The sequence below is a fragment of the Cibotium barometz genome, chromosome 41 (assembly GCF_041138505.1).
Source record: "Cibotium barometz isolate CiBa-2024 chromosome 41, ASM4113850v1, whole genome shotgun sequence".
Taxonomy (NCBI): domain Eukaryota; kingdom Viridiplantae; phylum Streptophyta; class Polypodiopsida; order Cyatheales; family Cibotiaceae; genus Cibotium; species Cibotium barometz.
Window position 1 is genome coordinate 36,993,965 of NC_141086.1, and position 22,757 is coordinate 37,016,721.

Sequence of the window (22,757 nt, forward strand, 5' to 3'; positions counted from 1 at the left end):
TTGTCAGGACCTCGAACAAAGATAGTTCTAACTGACACTGCTTGGGGATGTCTGCGAAAACTTTGCAGCATGTGAATGGGCTCCGAAACATGTCCGAAATGGCCGGAAATTCGTAAAAACTAAGTTAACATAGTTAACAAAACACTATAGGGTATATCTTCTCCACCTAAGAGGACAGCTCAAGGTGAGACAACTAAAAGAGCAGCTCGAGGAGGTGACGACGAGAGAAAATCATGAAGGAGAGAGCCAAAAGAACCCGCTTTGATATCAATTGTTGGAGTGGAGACAAAGGTAATAACACACACACACACACAGATGCAACAAGTAAGTAGAGATACAATGAAGCACAACACTCAAAGTAGATTGATGAGAATGAGTGAAGTACAAGTGAAGTGACATGATAAGGTCACTTACATAGTCACTCATAACAGTGTGTACACACGCTCGGGGGGGAAAAGTCTCCTAAGGAGGGAAAAAGTGGTTGGGTCCATTATTACTCTATGTCCACACATCACTACTATAGAAATGGCTACAATGGATACCAATAGCAGCTGCTTAGCCATCCTCTCCACTTCTTGGTCATGGAAGGATGTAGACTATTCCATTTCTTCATCATGCTCCTCCGCGACGTCTCCCCTTCCTCAGTCTCCACAGAGGCTTTACCTCTCTCAATCTCGATTTTCCGTTTTGGCTTTTCATCATTTTTAACTTCTACTTCCTTGCCTACCTCTTCCCATATTTTTCTAGCGATACACACAGTGAGCTTATTTACCTTTCCTTGATGAAGACTTTATTGTTGGGTATTTCGAAGTCTCTTGTGTCTTGTATGTCCACCTGGTATACGTGTTAGTATGTGTGTATCCATCTACATGTGGTTGTATAGGTGTGAATACCCCATGTTTGTGTAAGTGTGCCTATATGTGTGTGAACACCCTCTTATCTGGATAAGATAAGTGTTTGCCATGTGGCATGTCCCCATATGAGTGTGATTTGTGTGAGTCAAAAGATAAGGTTTGCAACCTATAAAATCATGCACTTGGTGTACTTCAAATCATACCAAGCAATAGGATTCTCATTGAGTTGTGCAAACACTTGAGCATTGGAGCATTGTCTTTTTCTTCTTTTCCTCTCTCAACAAACTCCAATATGGAGCTTTATCCTCCTTAGGGTAGTAGCAACAATCCTGTAGCATCTACTAACCCGCGGCTCTCTGGACCTCATGCCATGTGCTTCTCTGGTTTTGCTATCTCCGCCTGCGCCGCCCGCTTGGCGGACCCCATGATAGGGTGCCGATTGGGCTGAGCTGATTGCCACTTGGGTGGACTGCAAGCCGTAGGGGGTTTTTAGGGGGGGGGGGACCCTGGATGAGCCACCCATTTGAGTAGGCAGCGTCGGACGTCCCTATGCCTTACCGGGCTAGGCCCATTTTTTGCCTTGACCATGATATTTTGGCTGCCTTGACCTAGTTTTCCGTTTTGCGTCGCCGTCTTCGACCTGGCTATTTCACGGTGCCATTCTCCATTCTCCATCTCCGACTTAGCGGTTTCGTGTCGCCTCGCTGGATGCCCCTACGCCTTACAGGGCCAAGCCCGTTTTTCGTCTCGACCACGGTTTTTTTTTCCCACGACTGCTCTAACCCGGTTTTCCATTTTGCGTCGCCTGCTGCCTCCGTCGTCTTCGACCCGGCTATTTCGCGTCGCCATTCGCCATCGCCGTCTCTGACCCAGCGGTTTTGCGTCGCCGTCGCCAACTGCTTCGAGCCCAGCGGTTTCACATCACCAATTTGTCGTCAGTGGGTCTCTCTGTTTAGTCTCAACCGTCCTGCTCGTGTCCAATCCGACTGTCCTACTTCTCTCTCGCCGCTGCCAGAGTCTTCCAGCGTGGCACACTCGCTTGTGTCTTCCCGTTAGTCCACACCCGCTGCGCTCTCTTCATGCCGGATGGCCAGATTTGCACCAGTTGCTTTGTTTCTTGCAAGCTCTCCCTTTGATCACAGATTCGAGTGCCTATCTCTTTCATACCCTTTTCACCTTTGTTGTGCTCAGCCAAGTTCTCTGTGTTGCGGGCTGCAGCTCTTTGACTTGCATTTGAAGATCTATCACTGGTTAACTCATCGTGGATTTGCCTAGGCTATTCATCACCTTCTAGAAATTCTTTGGGGAAAATTTCCTAACATGGCAAACCAAAATGAGACTTATCCTCATGAAAGATGGCCTGTGGAACATAGTCAAAGGAACAGATGAGAAGCCCGAGGGAGCTGCCACTTCTCCGGAAGTTGGGTCCTCTGCCCGTGTCGTCCCCCGAAATTTGATTTGTAATAAATGTTCATGTGTGTTAGTGTTTTCCCACATATGTTTGTCCTGCCTTGTGCCATAAAAGCCTTCGTAATTTTATTCATTACCCTGTTTTGAGTCAAGGGGGTAGTCTAGAAGGGCTGAGGAATCTTATGGGGTCAAGCTCCATTTGCAGGCTTGACTGTGATCTGTTGTGTCACGTCAAGTTTGGCCACTATGATCTTTTGTATCACGTGGTGCCAATGTGTCACGTGCACACCAGTCAGGTGTACAGTGACATGGCATCATTCTATGGCATCATTAGCATCATCAGGCATTATTCAGGCATTTATGCAAATTTTATAGGCATTTATGAGGCAGCCGACTGGTTTTATTAGTATTTTATGGGAGATGTGTACTGGCCGACTGCAGCCCATCTGGCCGACCAGCCCTCTCACCCTTATATATTCAGGCGCCTCTCCATTCAGTCATGCAAGCTCATCAGTGAAGTGCATCCTCATTTGGATCATCAAGCGTTTCAGCCTGTCATCATCAGCATACAGTAACCACCTCATCATTCAAGCATTCAGCAGTGTGTTCTCCAACGCATCTCCTCCAGGAAGCATTGGGAGCAGCAGAATCAGCAAACGCATCAGCATCAGCATCATTTTCAGCAAACGCATCATCATCAGCCCATCAGTGTTGCGTTTCATCATCAGGTCAGCATTCAGCCTCTGTTCCAAAGCCTCCCTTCAGCGTTTCCTTCCCAGGAAACAAGGGAAAGATAGTGGACAGCAGTTCATTCAGTTCATTCAGCATATTCAGCAGTACAGATCCATTTGGATCTCATTGTAACCGCATTCTTCATATAATATAGCTGCATTGCATTGACACCTGTTTGTCTGTCTCTTGAACATCATTAAGTGCAGTTTAGTCAGACTAAGGTTGTGATTACTACGGTCTTAGCCTCTCACATGTCACACAATGAGCCCAAATCACCATAAGTATGAAGGTCACTTCATAAGATATCACCTTCGCTTTGAAGGGGGGTTTGTTGGGTATTTCGGAGTCTCTTGTTTCCTGTATGTCCACCTGGTATACCTGTTAGTATGTGTGTATCCATCTACATGTGGTTGTATAGGTGTGAACACCCCATGTGGTTGTATAGGTGTGAACACCCCATGTTTGTGTAAGTGTGCCTATATGTGTGTGAACACCCTCTTATCTGAATAATATAAGTGTGTGCCATGTGTCATGTTCCCATAAGTGAGTGTGATTTGTGTGAGTCAAAAGATAAGGTTTGCAACGTATAAAAGCATGCACTTTGTGTACTTCAAATCATATCAAGCAATACAATTCTCATTGAGTCGTGTAAACACTTGAGCATTCGAGCATTGTCTTTTTCTTCTTTTCCTCTCTCAACATACTCTAATATGGAGCTTCACCCTCCTAAGGGTAGTAGCAGCAATCCTTCATTTATTGCATAGAAACAGTACAAAGAAAACGCTCAACATCAACAAGCAGAGAAGTAAACAATGTTACTTTCTGATTTTTGATAGGGCACGTAGCAGTATCGTGTGAGCTGATGAAAACTAGCCTTTGTGCTACTTTTTCTTGTGCTTGGAATTCAATATAGCTGAACAACTGGTGTACATAGCAGTTTCTGTACGTGGTGCGATTGTTTTACATCGAAGCGTAGGTGACGGACTAGCTTTACGCGATAGGGCAGCTGTGCGAGCTCTTGATTAGTTAAAAAACATGTTTTTTGTGGTCTCTATGCAATAGGGCAGCTACGTGGTTTCTTTATTTATTTAAAACAAGGTTTTTCTATGGTTAATAACTTGAGACACAGAGGTAAAAGAAAGGCCTTTTTTTTGTAGAAAGGAAAAACAAGAAGAAGCAAAAAAACATAACAAATGGAAGAATGCAGGGAGTGGAAGAAGGGGTGTGAGTAGCGATCGTGCTACTAGTGAAATATTGAGCATAATCCAATAGCAAGTATGGAATCCATAAACCCTAATTCAGCTATTAAGAGATTAACAACATTTTAGCTTAATCAATAGAAACCCCTTAAGAGCAGAGGGGTTTTTCTCAGATTTTCCACTTTCCTTCAACACCTCCGATTGCGCATTCCCACACTTCGAGGCTTCTACACGTGCTAGACCATTCCCCCCCTTGCCCAATGCTTGCCATGTGGCCAATCACTTCTCTAAAAGGTGTTAACCCTTTTGGGCCTTTCTCCTTACCCCTTCAGTCCATGCCTTTGGGCCTTTCTTCCTCACATTGGCCACTTCAGACTCCCTAAATGCACACTCCTCTCCATGTAACATGTGGCCTCTGTCGGAGTCTCCAGAGAGGCTGCCATTTGTGATAGAATGCACAGCGGAAGAAGGGAAAGTGGAAACACAGGAGAGAGAGTGAGAGAGAGAGATGGAGAGGAAACACAGGTATAGACCTGCTCTCAATATCACCAACCAAGAATACATGTCCTAAGCAAGAGGGGAGAAAGCCTCATATGTGAGGGACTGTAGCAAACAATGCTAAGCAAATGTAAAAGAGTGAGGGTATGCCCGGCTATATATATGCCCAGATGTAGGCAGCCGACCAGCTCACGAGTAGGGAAAAAGTGTCCAAGACTCCATAAAATGGGGAATAAATATGGGTAAATGGTGTGAGGGGTGACCAGCCCCTCTAGCTAACATGGTCCGCCCTAAAGGCTAAAATAAGACACCAAACAGGAAGCCAGCAACAAGGAGATGATGTCTAACACCCCCTCTCAGCGCCGGATGCTGAGTGAACTCCAAGAAGCCAGAGACGCCGTCCTCGATCATAGATGAAAGACTGCAGAAACAGGCACCAAGAAAGCTCCACAAGCAATCTTCTCAGCAACTCAGCTATAAAAGCAACAAAACAAGTTGCCAGGTACACTGCTCCTCTAGAAGAAAATAACCACGTAGACTACGACATGCTACTCCAAATAATGGTTCCAAACCCAAGTGTAAGAAAACTCCTTGAAGTCATATGTTGTGTATCCAGCTTGGTGAAGTTAGTGGTGATGGAGTATCTAGTCCATACTATGCATAATGGAGTTGATAGTTATATAGTCTCGTGGGTTGACTACCATGATTATATAACATGCACGTTCCTAAAAGGTGAATTCGGGTATGTTTCTGGATTCATCTAGGTATATAATTCAGCTGTATTAACGGACATGCATATTTCACATTGTGAAGTTTTCGTCCGAGTTGCGCGGCCAATTGATATTGTGCTAATTCTTTCTATCTTTAGAGGTGCATTTGCCCTATCAACTACTTATTTACTGTACTAATTCTTTCTATTTGCTACTTCCCTTAGTGCTAGGCTTGGTTATGGCTGAGTCTGCCTTGCATCTCTGGAGGTTTGACAGAAACTCAGAGGAAGGTCTTTGTGTGAATATATGCTCTTATGTGTGTGTGTGTGTGTGTGTGTGTGTGTGGAGTGTGTATTAATTTTCAGAAATCAAAACTCTTACCTCTCAAGCATTGTGACTGGCATGCTATCCTGTGGCCCGGCCAGATTATTTATCCGGAAAGCATAGTAAGACATTTGGGTTATTCCATTGGCTGGAAAATCAGAAATAAGCAACAAATATCTTGGGTGCTAAACAAAATTCAGGACAAATTAGAATATTGGAAGATCTCCACTTGGCCATTGCACGTACGGCTTCGAATTGTTCAGTCCATTGTTCTGGCTTATGTCCAGTTCTACCTTCCTCTCTTACATTGGTCATCTCGAGATCTTTCTTCTTTATGTCTCAAGCCATGGAGATTTTCTGGAAAACTAAGCTTCATAAAAAAGCTTTAAGGTTGCTCAAAATGGACCTGCTTTGCTCACCAAGAATGCATGGTGGTTTGAATATTATAAACATCAAATTTCATGTGCTGGCAAGAAAGGTCACTATGCTCAAAACCTTTTTTCAACAAGAGCAGCCTTGGTCTATCATGTTGGCAATTTTGTGTGGTCAGATGCGCACAAATGCTTATGGTCGTTGGTTAGTTGATCCATCGGAAGTAGTACTTGGCAAATTTCAAGGTAAAATCCCTGGTTGTCCATTCTCTACTTCCTTGATTCAGGATTGGAAGAAAGTGCTGTCTCGCATCAAATGGTCTCCCCATCCTGCCTCTATAGCTTCCTCGCTTCGAATGGAAAGCATACATTGGAGTGCTGTTTTTTACTCTCCCCTTGCTGTACAACAACCAATCAGAGCTTACAATCTTATGAAGTTTGGCATCCGGTTCATTGACGATGTGGTAGATACTCAAGGGCAAATTCTTTCTTTTCCGGCAGCATGCCAACAATACAATCTTGGGATGCATCATAGATCTATATGGAAAGCTATTGTAGATCTCTTACACCCTTTCATTCCGATTCTAACATTGGATGTAAGAGACATGCTTCAAGATTGGCATCTTCAGTCTTCAAGTTCAAGATTATCCTCTCAGCCTTTGCATCTATTGACCTCTATACAGGCTTATTGATTGATATTACCTCCTCCATGGATTGCTCATCATGCTAATTCTCTTTGGCATCTGGATAAGTCTTTAGCTTGGTGGAAAGGAAAACTGACATTGATATGGAAGTTGAAAATGCCATTGAAGCAGAGACTCTTTCTTTGGAGATGCATTGTCGGTATTTTTCCAGTGGGAGTGAAATTGGCTCAAAGAAGGATTGCCTCTCCTTTTTGTCCAAGATGTCATCATACTACTGAGAGTATTCCGCATTTATTGTGGTCTTGTTCATATTCCAGAGACCTTCTGGACAAGATCTCCTATTTTTTCTCTCTCAGATTTCCTGCACACAGGTTCTACAGGTTTTTCTGGATGTTTGGCACGTTATCAGCTTCTTTGTCACAGTATTCTCTTTTCTTCCATTGGATCAGATATTGGGCCTTATGGACCCTCTGGCTACAACGAAATCATGCATATCTGAATTCACCCCTTCAGCACCCTTATGAGTTCTTCCGAGCCTCTTTGCGGCAGTCCTTATATGATGCCGTATATCAGGAAGATTTGGATGTTTCTTGTGTTCAGCTTTTCTTTTACTGTTTCTGATGGATAGGGCATAGGCTCTTTTCTTGAGCACTGCCCTGTTCTTGCATAGAACTTTTTTACTACTGTTTTTAAGTTCTAGGGTTTAGACATCCTCTTGATGTCAAACCCTTTTGTACATTTATGATATAATGCAATTTCAATGGTTTTACAAAAAAAAAAGTATGTGGAGTGTGTGTGTGTGAGAGCATCCCTTGATATAGAGTTCTACACCCACTATTGGGCACTGATGACGTTAGTGGTGATGTCAAAGTATCTAGTCCATACTATTGCATATTGGAGTTGATAGTTATATAGTCTCGTGGGTTGACTACCATGAGTATATAACATGCACGTTCCTAAAAGGCGAATTTGGGCACGTTCCTAAAAGGCGAATTTGGGCATGTTCCTGGATTCATGTAGGTATATAATTCAGCCGTATTAGCGGACATGCATATTTCACATCGTGAAGTTTTCGTCCGAGTTGCAGCCAGTTGATATTGTGCTAATTCTTTCTATCTTTAGCGGTGTATTTGCCCTATCAACTACTTATTTACTGTACTAATTCTTTCTATTTGCTACTTCCCTTAGTGCTAGGCTTCATTATGGCTGAGTTTGCCCTGCATCTCCGGAGGTTTGACAGAAAATATATGCTCTTATGTGTGTGTGTGTGTGTGTGTGTGTGTGGAGTGTGTGTGAGAGCATATCTTGATACAGAGTTCTACACCCACTATTGGGCATTGATGACGTTAGTGGTGATGTCGTAGTATCTAGTCCATACTATGCATAATGGAGTTGATAGTTGTATAGTCTCGTGGGTTGACTACCATGAGTATATAACATGCACGTTCCTAAAAGGTGAATTTGGGCATGTTCCTGGATTCATCTAGGTATATATATTATCAATCCTGGGAGAAGCAAGCTGCTCCTCATTGGAACCCTCAAAAGAAATAGAGTCAATTTGCTCCAACTCTGTACCAAGAGTAGCCAAATGTTGAAAAGAAGCATCCTCTGAAAAGGTCAGTATCACAAGATGTAAAGACTTCGTAGAAAAAATGGGGTCCATCTGCTCAAACTCCATACCATGGGTTGCCCAATGCTGTACATAAGCACACTCCACTGAGGTGGGCATCGCTAGATGAAAGGAACTCCACATCCCCCTCTGAAAAAAGATGTCGGACTGGTACAAGCCCAACCTGATTCTGATCCGAATCCAAAAAACTCTGGAAGTACCATTGTGCCCTAGGCACGGTTAGCAACCACAGATCCAAAGCATCCCACTGGGTAAAAAAACCATCCTCCCAAACAACAAACCTGCACACCGCAGCAAACCAAATGCACAACGGGCAGGGGGAGGGGCATCCTCAGACGCATCACAAAGAGAGGCGTTGCTGTTCTGTCCTTTCCTCCATCGCTGTTGTTGTCCATCTCAGGCCATTCCGTCGCTATCACAATTGCCATCTCAGTTCATCATCGCCATCGCAGCCGCTGTCCCGTTGCCATGTGCCTATTGTACCTACCAATTGCCCTCACTTGCTGTACAAACCAGCTGTCATTTCCTGTACCTACCTGACTAGGTGTTGTTGCCAGCTGCACCTAACCTATTAGATCGTCACCATTGCCTGGAGCATGCCGTCGCCAACTAGCTCCTCTTTGTTGAAGGTCTACGGGTCTGCACTTGTGAATCCAGTCATTTCATGAGGCTTTAAGTTTGCATGTACTACAATACAAACTGACAACTTTGGGGGCTTTTCTCAAATCCATGCAATTCAGTGCAAATTGAAGTCATATCTGTATACAACTTTTGGGACTCTTCTAAAATTTATGAAATTCAGCACAAATTGAAGCCAATATTGTATGCAAAATTTGGGCATTTTTCTATTTGGAGCATGTATTAAGGTTACAGGGCAGAGATTTGAAACACATGTACACACATTGAGTGTTTTTGGACCCCACATAGAATCTACAACAAGAATACTCTTGCTTGAGGTTGGCATTTTTGCAGGCAGAAAGTTTGCACAAGAACATTGGGTTGCGGGGTAGTGCACATAAGTGCTTTTTGATTTACGTGCAAGTATTAATGTGGATTCTGACATCATGGCCCAAAATGTGATATATGTATTTGGTGTGCTACCCCAGGAGGATAAGCTAGATGGATCAAACTACTCCTTGTGGAGTTTCAAGCTTTGGAATCTTCTGGTAGCCAAAGAGCTTTGGGGCATTGTGTTTCACGCCCACCTACCTTTGCAACTAGCAACACCGCAGAGCGGAGCTGCTCAAAGAGCCCCAAGAGTTGAGGTAGTACTTCTTGCTCCTGCGCAAGAGCAAAGAGGATGGGCTTCCAGGGAGGCCATGTCTTTGATAGTCAAAAGGTCTATCATTTTGCATATTTGGTCCTACACGATAGCAAAGCTTACATGGGGCACTTCGGAAACAATGTACTAGGTACGGTCACCAAAGTGAAAGATTTGCAAGACCAGTTTTGCTGAACATTGATGAGGTTATCCCAGACAAACAGCTGGTCACCAATACATTGCATTCTTTGCCTCCCTCGTATTTGGATTTTCATCCGTGAGAGGAGGTGTTGAACCTATAAGTTTTGAAGAATTGGTGGGTTTGCTCTTGCAGGAAGAACAAACAAGAGAATCAAGCAAATGTGGTGGTGACAGGGCATTTTCAGCCAAGGACAAAGGGAAAGCAAAGAGCTTTAAGCATGGAGGACACCGGTCGAATAAGGCTTGTCATGGACAGCCCTCTTGTGAGAAGTCTAAAAAAGGGGATGCCAGCAAGTCCAAAAAGAAGGGCAAATGGCACTACTGTCATAAGCGTGACCACTACATAAATGAATGTAGAAAGCGGATGGTAAAATAAAAGAAGAAAGATGCAGGTAATGCAGTAGTTGGCCGTTCTAATGACAAAGCAGAGCAATTTGCCATTGTAGTCCATGAGAAGTGGACATCTTTGGTCACATGCAATAGTGACACACCAAGTGCTATAGAACATGATATGTCTTTGATTGCATCCCACAGTAGGATGTAATTTGGTATTTTGATAGTGGTGCTTCGAGCCATATCACATCTTGCAAAGATGTATTTTAGCACTTGGTTTATGCTTCTGATGGCAGCACTCTATCATGTGCAGATCATTCTTGTTATCCATTGAAAGGGATAGGCAAGGTCATGCTTGTTGCAGCCAATGGTGCAAATGTATCCATGACAAATGTATTGTATGTTCTGGAGATGAAGAAAAATCTGCTCTCTATTTTAGCCATAACCGATCAAGGTTTGGTGGTTGAATTTGCAGATAAGAGGTGTTTAGTCAACGACCCTTCAAGTCTCATGGGGTTATGCTATAGTAACTTCTGGAACACGATGCAATGGCTAGTATAAGCTCCTAGACAGCTACAACAAGTGTTCATATGATGCACATACAGTGGTTGCCCCCACTCATGATATGCATGACACAGAACTATGGCATGCTCGTTTCGGACACGTAAACTTTGGGAGTTTGATGCTTTTGCAGAAGCATCTTATGGTTGACAATATGCCGCCTCTTGAGTCTCCAACAAGACATGTATGTGAGAGGTGTATTCTGGGAAAGATGCATTGCAAACCATTTCCCAAGGATGGAGCTACTAGAGTTGAAAATAAATTATAGCTTATACATAGTGATGTATGTGGTCCGATGCGGACACCGTCCATGGGGACGCATCTTAACTTTGTCACATTCATTGATGACTACTCAAGTTTTGCTTGGGTATATCCTTTGAAAGCAAAAACAGATGTGTGTTTTCATGCTTTCAATACTTTGTGGCAATGGCTGAAAATATGTCTAGATGTAAAGTACAGACACCTTGCTTAGATAGAGGGGGAGAATACATGTCTAATGCATTCAAGGATTATTTGTTTCAGAAGGGCATCAAACTTTAGTGCACTATGCCTTATACACCACAACGGAATGGTGTAGCTGAGAGAAAGAACAGGTCTCTCGTGGAGGTGGCGCGATGTATGGTGACAACACAGAAGTTGCCTCATACCTTTTGGATGGAAGCCATCATGTGTGCAACTCATGTGTTGAACAGGTGCCCAACAAAAGCTTTGAAGACCATAACACCATTTGAGGCTTGGAACAATAGAAAGACAAAGTGGATTACATGCATACATTTGGGTGTTTGGCATATGCTCATGTGCCAGAGCAACTCAGAACAAAGCTAGATGATAAAGCAATCAAATGCATCTTTGTGGGCTACAACAATGAGAGCAAGGGATACCGTCTCTATAATCCAGTGACATGCCAGATTTTTGTCAGTAGAGATGTGGTATTCGCTGAAAATTCAGTTCAGCCCATTCTTAGCTTGTGTAAAAGTCATGATATAGGCTCACATGACATGTTTGATGGGCTTTTACCCATAGCCATTAGTGGGGATTCAGTTCAGCCAGCCCCTTTTCAAGATATGCCTCACGTTGTGAACAAGATTTAAGACATGGAAGAACCAGCAAATCAGCCCCCTTCTATGGAAGAGGTTGAAGATGTTGTCAAGGAAGAGCAAACAGCCATACAAGGAGCCAAATTTGTGCCTAGATGGTTGTGGAAAACCTTGCAAGATAGCAAAATTTCAGCTCCACTGACAAAAAGAACAAGGGCTAGTTCTAGCCATGCATTGAATGTACATCATGGGGAGTCTGCATTTTCCATGGGGGGTCTCTTTGATTCAGAACAGCCTTCTACTTATGAAGAATCGCATGAGAATAAGCACTCGGTGCAAGCCATGCAGGATGAGATTTCTTCTATCATGAAGAACAATACATGGGATCTTGTAGACTTGCCAAAGGGCAAGAATGTCATTGGAACAAAATGAGTGTATAAAGTCAAAAGAAAGTTTGATGGTAGTATTGATAGGTACAAAGCACGACTTGTGGCTAAAGACTATTCTCAAAAAAAGGGAATAAATTATGTGAAAACTTTCGCTCCTACTCCAGGATCTACTCCAGGATGACTATGATCCGTTCAGTAATTGCATTGGTTGCACATAAAGGATGGAAAGTGCATCAGTTGGATATCAAGACAACATTCTTGAATGGGGATTTGCAAGAGGAAGTATATGTAAATCAGTCCATTGATTTTGAAGTTTCTAGCGAGGAACATAAAGTATGCAGGTTACACAAAGCATTGTATGGTTTGAAACAAGCTCGGAGAGCTTGGTATGATAAAATACATGCTTATTTGACCAGCCAGGGTTATGCGAATAGTGTGGGGGAACCACCTTGTATGTTAAGAAAACTGGTGCTAGTATTCTCAGTCATCTTGTATGTAGATGACATGCTCATGATAGGGACTTGTGAAAAATTTCAGACTTCAAGGCTGATTTGAAAGCTGAATTTGATATGTTAGATTTGGGGCCTTTACACTACTATCTAGGCATTTAGTTTATGCACAGAGATGAAGGCATTGTTATGTAGCAAACTAAGTGCATAAAGAGTTTGTTGAAAAGGTTTCACATGGAAGATTTCTACTCCGGTAGAGCCAGGTTTATGGCTCAGCATGCACGACATTGGTGGACCTTTTGAAGCTGGCATTTATAGCCAAGCAGTGGGATATCTCATTTATAGCCAAGCAGTGTAACATGAGGTGTGACATAGCTTTTGGGGTGTCGTTGTTGAGAAAATTCATGCACAACCTAGGCACAAAGCATTGCCTTTTATTTAACCTCGTGAGTAGATGTTTCTTTTTAATCAACCAAGATATGCATGAACTGCCAAGAAAAAACAATTCCCACTAGTCTGAATCATTATATGCATAAAGCTTGGATCTCACGCTGCTCGCTGAAGCTCCCGCCTTCACCCCTGCGCTCGCGCCCCTCGCCCCTCGCCTTCCCTCCCTCGCGTCCCTTTCCTTCCTCCCCCCGCCTGCCATCGCTTCTGCCCCCCCCCCCTCTTCTCGCCATTGCGCCCCCCCCCCCTTCTTCTTGCGCACTCGCCCTCTTGCGCCCCCCCTTCATCGTTGCTGCGCCTCCCCCCTCCTCGCCATCTCGTCCCCCCCCCCCTCCTAGCCTCTTCGCCTATTCGCCCCCCCCCCCCCCCCCCTCTTCGCCTGTTCGCGCCCACCTCTCTTCAGCAGCGCCCCGCCCCCCCTCCCTTTCGCGTTGCTGCCGCCCCCCCCCCCCCCCAGGGCTTCTCCTTCGACTTTTCGCCCCCTCCCTCCTCTTTCGTGCTGTTTTTCACCCCCAGGGGGTTTTGTTTTTTCCTTTTCCTCGGTCTTCCGCCTCTCTGTGTGCAGCCCGTTTCTTGCAGGATTTCTGCTTTCGCCTCGCCTTCGCCTGAGCTTCAGACTCTGATGGAGACTCCTCCCGCCTCGCCTCAGAGGGACTCATCCGCAGCCCCCTCGCCCGCCCCCGAGGACATCCCCATCAGGCTTTCTCTTTCGCCGGAAGAGTGAGCGAGCCTCACCGTAGAGGTGGAACGCCTCCAAGCTCATTCCACCATCTGCCGTATAGTCGGCACTCGCCCCAGCAGAGGGGAGATCAGGGATCTTCTTCAGGCTCGCCTTCTTGCAGATGTGGGCAAGATCCTGGATGTACAGCTCCTGGGTCGGGGACATTATCAGATCGAGTTCGAGGCCGCCCAGAGCGTTGCCAAGGTCCTTGCCATGAGTCCCCTGGACATCAGGGGTGCTCGGGCTTTCTTCAGACCTTGGCAGCATGGATTTGACCCAGCAGCGGCGGAGCAGGGAGAGCGCCTCTTCCATGTTACAGTTTGCTTCCCTGGACTCCGCCGGGAGTATCTTCCGCTCCTCTCCAGGCTCAGAGCATTGGTGGGCTCGGTACTAGAGACTGGCCCCTCAGCAGCTTCAGTGGTGGCCAGAGCAGCTGGGCTACCTTCGGTCAGAGTGTTGGTGTCTGCTGACATCTCCTCCCTTCCTAAGGTCATTCAGCTACCTAGGATAGGGGGGGGATGGATAGATCAGAGAGTGGAGTTCTCGGGGCTCCCGAATCAGTGCTTCATTTGCTGGCAGGTCGGTCATCTGGCCAAGGCTTGCCCTCGCAGGAGACCCCGATCCTCACCACAGCAGCAGGCTACTGATGGCCCGCCCACAGATTCGGCTCGGCAGGCTGCCTCCGGGACACCTGCTCAGGCCACAGAGACCTCGGAGTGGCAGCCTGGACAGGGGCGCCGCCGAGGGAGACAGCCATAGCAGCACGCCCAGAGATCGCTGCTGCAGCAGCCACAGTCTCAGCCTCACTGGGTTCCCGTGAGGAACAGCTTTTCTCCCCTCGAGGAGGAGACCCCCGCGGCGACGACTGAGGACCAGGAGATGCCAGCACCCCCTCCTTCACCCCCCCCACCCCCACCCCCGCCCCCCCCCCCCACAGCCTCGCTTCCACCATCGCCTCCTCCCGTCTCCGCTCCGGTCTCGGCAGCGACTCCCTCTCCATCCCCCTCGCCTCCCCCTCCTCCCCCTCCGCCCGCCTCTCCCTCCCGGGAGGCCCTGGCGGTTCCCTGGCGTTCACCTGCAGTCCGGAGAGCGCTGAGCACTGATCTCGCTCGAGCATCGCAGAGGAGACCTATGCCGATTAGGGCTTCACGGATTTCATCTATCCGCAGTCGGCTGAGTCGCCTTGGCATTAGACAGCGCTCGGAGGCTTTTGATTATACTCACACGGCTTTTTGGAGCAGAGGGCCCCCATGAGCCAGCACCCATCCGAGTTCATGTAGTGATACCTCCGGCCCGCGGAGAGGAGGCACTAGACTCAGCGGTGGCCTTCTCTTTCTCTCTATGTGGCCCTTGCGACCGGGAGTGGACTCTAGAGCTCGCTCTCAGCACTTTGAAGACTCAGGCAGTTGAGTTTTCTCATCACATGAGTGATCTGGAGGTGACAGATGTGATAGGCCGACTTTGGGAGTTGGCTCATTTTTTCTTGGATCCCGGGGGTGTGGATACCTCAGGGATTCGGCATTTGATCATGCGCATAGTGGCTGACTTAGCACGCGACCTTGGATATGTGTGTATACACGAGGTTTCTCTGTCAGAGCAGGAGGCAGTCGCCATGGGCCACAGCCACTGGCGCCTGATCCGGGATTCTTGCAGTACATCGGGTGGGCAGATTCGGAGCCGCTCGGATGGGGACTACTCTCCATCCAAGCCACTTGCGAAGGCCCGCCGCACGGCTGAGACAGCATCCACCTCAGCAGGACATCCATGAGGATCATCTCATGGAATGTACAGGGCCTTGGCGGAGCACATTTTATACGCTATCGTGGTTGCTTGAGGCAGGAGCTTCAGAGATGCCTGGTTGGTGGCAGCATTGATATTTTGATGATGCAGGAGCACCACTTGGGTGAGAGCAGGTTCCGGAGATATGGTTCGGTGATGCTTGGTAGATGGGACACTTTTTGGTCTGCAGGGTTTGGTCCTTTGGGTGGACAGGGAGGAGTATGCCTGGTAGATGGGACACTTTTTGGTCTGCAGGGTTTGGTCCTTTGGGTGGACAGGGAGGAGTATGCATGGTCATTGCAGATGTATGGCGGCAGGCCATTGTGGATCGAGGGATCATTGTGCCTGGTAGAGCACAGTATGTCATTCTGAGGATGCATGATGAGCTATTGGGCGTGCTCAACGTCTATGCGCCCAATGATGCCCATGCTTGAGGACCCGGCAGATAGGGTGGGAGGCAGTCATGTTACAGTGCACGGCACGGAGCTTGCAGCTTGGGATCGGTTTTGCATGTCACTGAGGATCACTGATACATGGCAGCATGGGGCTTTCTCCCGGTCTCAGGACAGTCTTAGTTTCTCTCGGTCGGATCGCCGGCAGGGAGGGACTAATCTATCACGGATTGATCGCTTTTATGTGGGCGATTGGTTAGGGGAGCGAGGGGGCTCCGTCGGCATTCTCGCTGGCACCTCATTTTCAGATCATGCGCCAGTTATATTTACATTGAAGGAGGGGACACGGGAGCCCAGCTTGCAGTTGAGGATCCCAGAGAGGATACTTACAGATCCCAGTCTCGCTGAGGACATTGAGAGGATCTGGCATGATAGTCAGTGCTCTGACCAGGATGCAGCGGGCCAGTGTGCTCAGGGACTCACCGATCTTAGCTCTTTTCTCACGCTGCAGCTTTGACACGGCTGGGAGAGATTCGCGAGCGGGAGCATCGGCTGAGACGAAGCCTTGCTTCGCTACAGCGCCTTCAGGAGCAGCAGCCTGCATGTGAGTGGGTGGCGTCCCAGCTGAGCCAGGCACGCCAGGAGGTTAGAGAGGTAGAGGAGCAGAGACACGAGTTTTACTATCGTCGTCAGGCCTCTCAGTGGACGCAGCTTGGTGATAGAGTGACTGGACAGTTTTTTGAGATCACTGGACCCCGTCATGCGCGAGGAGGAGTCCGCCAGCTTGGTAGACCGGATGGATCGGTAGCTACTGAGCTTGGGGAGATTAGAGCCATTGCCACTGCATTCTATAGAGACCTGCTTTCAGCGGAGCCAGCCAGTGAGGATCGAGATGTATGCAGACAGACTGTGTGGGCCCATGTGCAGAGGAGGGTCACAGACCGGATGCGTACAGTTCTAGGTGCGCCTCTGTCAGAGATTGAGCTTGCCGAGGCCTTGAGGGTCCTGCCGCGACATAGTTGCCCAGGGGAGGACGGACTGACGCCGGTCTTTTTTATGCGCTATTGGGACCTTTTGGGGCCAGGCCTCCGCAGGGGCTTTCAGCATGTTTTGGACACTGGGGTGATGCCGCAGAGCTTTTCAGAGGGCTTGATCTATCTTATCCCCAAGGGGGAGGGAGTATCAGATGATATTCGGCATTGGAGGCCTATTATGATCCTCAATACTGTCTACAAGGTCTTAGCAAAGGCCTTGAGTTTGAGGATCCAGCCCTTCCTGGGAGTTGATTCATGCTACTCAGACAGGATTTGTCAAGGAGCGCAGTATCCTTGACAACATCTTTACTTTCTGGGATGCGACGGCCCGAGCTAGATTTCTTGGCGAGGACTTGGTCGTGATGCTTCTCGATTTTGAGAAGGCATACGATAGAGTTGATTGGGGTTTCTTAGAGGGCACTATGCTTCGCCTGGGCTTTGAGCCAGGATGGATCAGAGGGGTGGCGGCTCTGTATTCCACAGCTCGCAGCCAGGTGCTGATTGCAGGAGGACGGGGGCCGAGTTTTGAGCTGACCAGATCAGTCCGTCAGGGGTGTCCCCTCGCTCCTTTTCTTTTCCTCTTCTTTGCAGAGGCTATGAGCATGTATTTGACGGCAGAGGAGGTTGGTTTGAGAGGACTGCAGCTCCCAATCCGGGGGGAGGACATGCATGATGCTGAGTTTGCAGATGACACGGGCTTATTTTTGCATGGCCAAGAGGCCAATCTTCTTCGGGCAGAGCAGTCGCTCCAGGTTTTTAGTGCAGCTTCGGGAGCATTGATCAATTGGCGGAAGACAGTGGCCTTTTGGATCAGTAGTGCTCCCACTCCGGCATGGAGCCCGGACCTCGGTTTTAGATGGATTCCTCTAGGCACAGCAGTGCGGTATTTGGGATGCCAGATTGGCCTAGATTTGTCACCTGAGCAGCAGATTGCCTCGCTTCTTCTGAGCATTCGGAAGAAGCTTTTGTATTGGAGTACAGCTCGACTATCCTTGGCCGGAAGGGTGGTGGTGGCAAATCAGGTGCTGTTAGCGACCATGTGGTACATTACGTCTTACTGGATTTTCTCGAGCTCTTGCATCAGCCAGGTACAGAGGCTGATCAGGAACTTTCTGTGGTTTGGGCGGGACGGTCAGCCAGCTCGGGCAAAGGTTGCATGGGCAGTTATTACACTTCCGTTGGCTCAGGGAGGTTTGGGCATTATAGATCCAGTCGATCAGAGTAGAGCCTTATTGGGGAAGCTTATTGTTCGGGGGTTGCTTCCAGGCGCTGAGCCTTGGAAAGAGCTCCTCTTGCAGCGGCTGCAGGCTCGGGCGCCCCCAGCAGGGGGTACTTGGGCACCCGAGATTCGCTGGATCTTCATAGAGATGAGGAGGACAGGCCTCAGTAGAGGATGGGAGGACAGATTTGCTTTGAGTATCCTGAGAGCTTGGGAGCTGTTGAGACCGGGGCTCTCTCAGCGACCTCCTTCTTGTGTTGAGGAGCGGGCCAGACAGCCGCTCATCTGGAACCCAGCGGTTCGCACGGAGCAGGGTCATATGCTGGGTTCTCGGCCTCGTCTAGGCTGGGGACCTTTAGCGGCAGGCCCAGCTCGTAGTTTTGGAGACTAGCAGACCTTCTGCAGTCTCCCAGAGGAGATCCAGGTGGAGAGGCTGAGTCACTTCAGAGGGATTGGTTATGAGGGATGATATTCAGGAGGCACTCACAGAGGAGTGGTTCACGCCTCTTGAGCCAGTGGCCCCACGGTGGATGGGAGCCTTTACACAGTTGGAGATCCTGATTGCAGTCAGAGCTTGCACTGAGGATGGCGGTTGCCTCTACTATGAGATTCAGGATGAGGGCAGACTCCAGAGTGTGGAGATGGAGTCGCCTTTGGTTGCAGAGTGCACCTTTCAGAGGATTCGGGTAGTGGCCGCCGCTTCTCGGAAGTGGCATATTGACCCCGACCCTGCAGATGTGCTCCCGGATTGGCGCATATGGGCATATGCAGCGCGCCCTTTGGCCCGGCTACAGTGGGACCCCGGGGAGTACGAGTGGCATGATCCTTATGCATCCCTTGAGGCCACAGAGATTACCTTTTTCTAGTATACTGTTCGGCTGGGGCGGCATATTTTGACGGCGAGGAGGACGGTCTCTCCAGCGGCAGCGGGGCATTGGCGGCTGCAGGGACTCTCACAGGAGTTCCTGGAGGATTTTTGGGCTCGGCTCTGGGCTAGTCGATAGGCCCGCAGGATCTCGACTTTTCAGTGGCTGGTCGCCCATAGGGGCTCAGCAGTTGGCACTTGGCTTGTTTACAGCGGTCTTCCGGCGGCCTGCGTCCGATGCGGCCACCCTATGGAGACACAGAGACATTGCCTTTGGGATTGCCATCAGGCGCAGCAGATTTGGCTGCGGATGTTGCGTATTCTGGCTCCCCTCTCTCCAGAGGGTATGTTTACGTGGGGTGCCGCTGCTTGGTCGACCTCGTCAGGGCCTGCGATGGGCTATGAGATGGAGCAGGGCAGTCAGGCCATCAGATTTATTAGGGGCCAGCCTCGCCTGGTTCCGGCACCGGATTTCTCGTCCGCCAGCTGGACACAGGAGAGGGATTTACGATGGGAGCTCCTCAGCAGCCTCACCATCTGGTTCACCTGGAGGGCCCGGTGCTTCACGGCCTTTGAGGGGAGATTGGAGCCACCAGCAGAGACTGTACGGGGGATTTGGCAGGAGTTGATCCACACCCTGCAAGGACAGTACGACCGCATCCGGGGAGACTCGGATGAGGCGATCTTGCGGCGCCAGGCCTTTCACACCACTTGGCGTTGTGGCCCCTTCTACACCTTACACACGGGATCCCCCCGTTGGCACTACAGGCCACCTGTTTGGCTCTTCCCCCCCCCTATTGTATGATTTAGCCTCTCAGTCCATTGTGCTGATGCTTGTATTTTGCAGCACCTAGGGAGAGTCTCCCGGGCTGCCATGCTGTAATCCCTGCTCTTTTTCTCTTATGAGCAGGAGAGATTTTTTGTAGCCCTACGGGCGTTTTTTATATAACTAATGAAAGGATCTTTCCTCGGAAAAAAAAATTATATGCATAAAGTTGCAAGCTATCTCCCCTTGGATAGAACAAACCTTCATTGCTACGGTAGATTGTGTATGGTTGAGGAGATTATTGGCTGATCTCCATGAGTGTTAGCAGACACCCACTACTATTCTCGATGATAGCTAGAGTGCTATGGCTGCGGCCCAAAATCCCGTGTTTCATGCACGTACCAAGCACATTGAGATCCATTATCATTATGTGAGAGAGACATTACATGCAGGGAAGATGAGTTTATCTTACCTCGCTACACAAGATAATGTTGCATATCTATTTATGAAGGCTTTGCGTAGAGAGAAATTTGAAGCTTTCCGAAAAGATTTAGGCTTGCTCTCATATAGAGAGTGATCTACTACCTTGTATAGTTTACACTTAGACTGCAGGGGAGATTTGAAGGCAAATGCACAATTATGGTAGCACTACGTGTGAACAAAACCTAACCAAGGGCACCTTTTTTCCCATGTGGTTTTTCCCCTTGGATATCCAGTGTGAAAGGACACTCTATCCATTGCTTTGTGCTTTCATATTATTATGATGGATGGATATATATATGTGGATGGTTGACTCCATCACCTCCACTGTTTCTCACTCTCACCTTTTGTGTGCTTTGTCTACCTCCATCTCTGTTTTTGTTGTGAGCTAAAATCCTAACACAGTCTCTCTCTCTCTCTCTCTCTCTCTCTCTCTCTCTCTCTCTCTCGCTGTAGTTGTAGCTGTAGCTGTCCAACACTCAGGAGCTCAAAGGATCTTGCGAGAGAAAGAGAGGAGAAAACATTCAGCGTGTTTGCATTAGCCATCACAATGGAAGATACAAAGTTATAAAACCCTACACCTAGCCTATCTTATGGTTCTTATTATTAGTAATAGGTTTCACACCAAAACTTTTACACCTAATCTAGTATGTGTGCTCAGCGTGTGAATGAGCTTCCTTAAAGTCTGAAGTGATTGAATAATTTAAAAGAAAGGTGTGACTTGTACGGATTAAGGGCCTTGTAAACCTAAAATATCACACCAAAACTTTTACACCTAAACTAGTATGCGTGCTCAGAGTGTGAATGACCTTCCTTAAAGTCTGAAGTGATTGAATAATTTAAAAGAAAGGTGTGACTTGTACGGATTAAGGGCCTTGTAAACGTAAAATATGGTTGCACTTAATGAAATTTTCTTATGAAAGTTCTTTGTAAAGATGGTAGCTGGATTCTCTCATGTTAGGACAATATATCACCATTACTTTACCTACTTCAACTATGTCTTGTATGTAGAAAAACTGTTTTGCATGCTTTTTGCAGATTTCTGAGGCCACAGACATTCATACAAGAGAAGTTTTGCTACGGGCTGCTGCAGGTAGAGTAGGAAAGAGAATGGACACACTTCTAGTCCCTCTTGATCTTCTTCTTGTGGCGACATTACAAGATTTCCCAGATCAGAAGTCCTTTTTCTCCTGGGAGAAACGGCAGGTAAAAATTTTCATATCTTGTACAAAATGAGTGCGTGTTTTCTGTGGCTTCATAGGTGAGTTGGTAAGCATTCGAATTCTCAAGAGAGGAGGGGGAGGGAAGGAGTGGGGGGGCGGGGGGGGGGGATGTGGCTCGAGTTCGAATCCCACTCACCTCAGCAGATTTACTTCTTCGCCTACAAGCAAGCTCTGGCTTCTCTGCTCCCAATGGGTTGAGCTTGAGAGGTGCAGCATCATTGACTGAGTAGCAGGATAGAAAAACTGAGTGTTAGTTTTGTTTTTTGATATTCTTTTTTTTTCTGATTCCTTCATGATTTCAGCTGAATTTGCTGGAAGAGGGCCTTGTGAATCATCCTTCCATGAGACTTGATATGTCTGATCGCTTGGGAGCAGATCTTAGGTTGTTATTAGCGAAGATTGAGCAGGCTCAGGTACAAAAAGTTTCCTTTCAAGTGTTGTTTGCAGCAAGTTGATGTTTCTGTATGATGCTTACATTTTTTTTTGGTTTTTTTAAAACAGTCAATTCATCATCCGAATTTTCAAATTTCCAAGAGCATATAGATTTTGAACTAAGCATGTCTTGAAAATGTATTTCACCAGATACTTCCAGCACCTTTTTGTCAACTGCAACGTGTAGAAAATCTCAAGTCATTGAGGGGAATAGCCATGGCTCTTGCAGAAGGAGTTGGCAGTGGGGAACAGTCTGGAGACTTCTGCCATTGGGCGGATGGATACTATTTGAATGTACGCCTGTATGAGATGCTGCTCCGTAGTGTCTTTGACAGGACTGACAGATGTCAGATTGTTGAGGTAATATTACAGCTTACAGGACAGAAATTCTCTTTGGTGTTTGTAGAAGAGTTTGTCCATATTCATTTTAGTGCTGTACAGGAGGTTGAGGAGATTCTTGAGCTTTTGAAGTCAACATGGCGTGTCTTAGGAATCACTCAGACCGTCCATGATACGTGCTACACCTGGGTCCTCTTTTATCAGGTAAGAACAGCTTCCGCTATGAGCAGCAAAAATCAAGTTTGCACACTTTTCTGATATTAGCAGCATTACAGGGGTATTTTGTATGCTTTATTCTGGTGGAAGAGATGTTAAATCATTTAAAAAGCAGTACTGTTTTTTTGATGGTATTAGGGTTTGCTGAAAGGTTATGGTGGATGGAGGATATCCATGGTGTGTGTGTGTGTGTAGAGAGAGAGAGAGAGAGAGAGAGAGAGAGAGAAAGAAAGTTGTATTA

At 47.3% G+C, this 22,757-nt stretch overlaps 1 protein-coding gene across 2 annotated transcripts in view; it reads left to right on the top strand.

Moving 5' to 3' along the window:
- The window catches only part of LOC147614926 (protein unc-13 homolog), a 207,599-nt gene that overhangs the window by 43,755 nt on the left and 141,087 nt on the right, over positions 1-22,757 (top strand). For both annotated transcript variants that reach the window (XM_086780241.1, XM_086780242.1), the window contains exons 7-10: positions 21,345-21,512; positions 21,832-21,942; positions 22,112-22,321; positions 22,403-22,504. In XM_086780241.1, the coding sequence (XP_086636367.1) occupies positions 21,345-21,512; positions 21,832-21,942; positions 22,112-22,321; positions 22,403-22,504 (591 nt within the window). The remainder of the gene's footprint in view (positions 1-21,344; positions 21,513-21,831; positions 21,943-22,111; positions 22,322-22,402; positions 22,505-22,757) is intronic.